The sequence below is a fragment of the Pygoscelis adeliae genome, unplaced genomic scaffold, assembly GCF_000699105.1.
Source record: "Pygoscelis adeliae isolate BGI_AS28 unplaced genomic scaffold, ASM69910v1 Scaffold75, whole genome shotgun sequence".
NCBI classification, from domain to species: domain Eukaryota; kingdom Metazoa; phylum Chordata; class Aves; order Sphenisciformes; family Spheniscidae; genus Pygoscelis; species Pygoscelis adeliae.
In genome coordinates, this window is record NW_008824772.1 from 1,098,780 (window position 1) to 1,101,436 (window position 2,657).

The 2,657-nt window shown below is 40.9% G+C and overlaps 1 protein-coding gene across 1 annotated transcript in view; it reads right to left on the bottom strand.

Annotated features, from left to right (window-relative positions):
- Positions 1–106: 106 nt before the first annotated feature.
- AXIN2 (axin 2) overlaps positions 107–2,657 on the bottom strand; it is a 24,434-nt gene continuing 21,883 nt past the window's right edge. Inside the window, exon 10 of the mRNA XM_009323770.1 lies at positions 107–1,927. Coding sequence (XP_009322045.1) covers positions 1,801–1,927 — 127 coding nt within the window. The 3' untranslated portion in view covers positions 107–1,800. The remainder of the gene's footprint in view (positions 1,928–2,657) is intronic.

The following is a 2,657-nucleotide window of genomic DNA, read 5'->3' on the forward strand; positions in this document are numbered from 1 at the left end:
ATAGCTCCTGCCAAGGCTCAGCTACTGTTTCCAGCTACCACCATACATGAGAAGAAACCTTTTAAGGCATTAAGGGTAAGAAAAAAGTCAGACAATATTAATTTGAAAAATATAAAATTTTAATAAAGGCTACATCTCTTAATTACAATAATTATTGTACCAAGTAATTTTTTTTTTAAATGAAACTCTTTATAATGCATAATTTACAGTATAAGTAGAACAAAAATGCCATGGCAAAAGTCATGAGTACAGGACTTGTAATAAAAGGCATAAAATATATTTATACATAAACCCCTTAAACAAACAAGGGAAAGCTTGAACCCTGAATATAGGGCGACGCATGGTCTCGTAACACCATGCAGGCACAGGTACTGTACTGATTAAATTTTAAAAACACTAGAGATAGTGTATTAATATTTTCACCATACATTTTCTACAATATATACAGACTTACACAAAGTAGCAATGGCAAACAGAATGCACAGATTAACTTAATCAACACAAAACCCAACTGTAGAAATGCAAGGTCTTTCTCGGGAAAGGGTCGCTCTGTCCCAGCACCCACGCACATGCGCACACGCAGCTCTGCCACGGCATCTAAAGAGCCTTCGCCCACATCTCCCACGGGCTCACATGGGTGTTGTGAAGGCAAGGCCAAAGAAAAAAAAAAACATCTAACCCAACCAAAACCCACCACACAACGAATCACGCGCTCCACACCAACCTGAAAATATGCCCCATCGTAGTTACATGTTGAAATACAAGCTGTGCTAACATTGAAGTAGAATGGCTAAAAAAAAAAAAAATTAGCTAGCTATGTGGATTACATACGGGTTTTTTAATCTGGCTTTTGCAACGTGTCCTTTTGGTGTGCTAAGTATGGAAACGGGAACTGGATGGCTTCTTCTACAGCTCTCCCAGGCTCAGGGTTTTGCTCTACCTTGCCTTAACGAGAGAGGCACAGGACACCGCATGGCACCCTCACCACTGACAGCAGCAAAGCAAAAACCTCACACCGCAGAAATCCATGGACGAAATAACAAGTTGCTGTTGTTATATTGCATCTAACATATTTAACGCTTAAGACCTTTATTTCAAATTAGAGCAGCATAGATTAAAATGCACCGGTCTCTAGATGAATGGTAGGACAGTATTTTTATTTCGGTTTTTATTATTATTATTTCTTTAGAAAAGTTTTATCTTCACTTGGAGAAATACTGGGCACAACATCACTCCTTCCCTCCTTCCCCTTGAAAAAAAGAAATCATGAATGTGCTCGTAGCCAAACTCCTAAATTTTAGATAGTGGGAACAATATAAAAAAATAAAATAATCCTTCCTCCCATCACCCCACTTCCCAGCCCCTCTCTTCTCCATTGTTAAAGCAGCATATCCAAAAACTGGACTTAAGGGAAAACAGACTGTTCAATAAATATCAATAAGGATTACTGTTAAGGTAAGCTATACACAGTTTCTCTTAGTCCATAGATTTCAGATCCCCAGGAAATCATATATTATGTATGGAAGTCTCTCAAACACGGTCTGCATCTCCAATAGCCAACAGTGGTCATGTTTTTAATAAATAGTTCGGGGTTTTTATCATCTCAGTACCCAACTCGTGAATAATAATAATGCCATTTTTTTTTCCTCTAAGGCTAATTCAGCAAAGTCTTCATAGACTTTACTTTTTTTCTTCATTGGTTCAAAACTTTCCTTCAGGTTTTTTTTCTCCTTGTCATCACTACTGTTGTGTGTCCAAAGACTTTTCTAGCTTAACTTTTCTTAAGAAACACAGATGCCATCAATCGATCCTTTCTACTTTCCCAAGAATCCTTCCTTCGTACATCGGCAGGATGGTTTCGTCTTCCCAAATCTCTTCAAACACCGCACCGCAGTCGAACTCGTCACTTGCTTTTTTGAAGTAGTATCTGTGGTGAGGAGAATTAAAACACGGTTAAAAATCAAAAGGTAAAGCAAAGGATGCTTTGGCAGTTCTTTTAACCACAACATTTCCAATCTCTCCCTCCGAGGATGCTCCTCCAGCGCCCAGCATGGCCAGGAAAACCTCAGGGCTGCTCAGGTCCAGCAACATGAGAGCATCCCTGGGGCTGCAGGGATGGCGATGGGACGGAGGGAGCAGGGTTGTGCACGCTCCTCAGCGGTGACAACAGCTTCCACAGTGAGTACATTACACGCGTTGGCAGTGGGTATCCTCAGCCGTAAAGAAAATTAGAAAGCGCAGTGATTTCTGGTCAAGTATCTTGTTTAAAAAATAAATAAACAGAATTTCAAAGCAAAGCGTTCTTAAGGTTCCCCTCTCTCCCCACCTTCTTTCTTTAATGTGTTTTCTTGTTTCAAAGCTGAAGCCCAGCATTCAAATTAGCAACTGTTATTAAAAGGAGAGGCTTTTTAGGCATATGGACGGATTAAAAGAAAACCATCCCAGCTTCCTGCAGCGCCAAAGCTGAAACTCCGCGGTACTCCTACTGGAAAAAAACCCCAAAACGGGAGCCTCACATTCGAAACAACCAAATGCCTAATTCACGTATCCATTTTCAGTGACAGAAACTCCTGTATTCGTTTCCCGATGCTCCCTAGCAGTCAGAGGCGCAGAGCAGCCCTGGTCCAGCCTGCGGGACGTGACACGGGGAGGTCAAG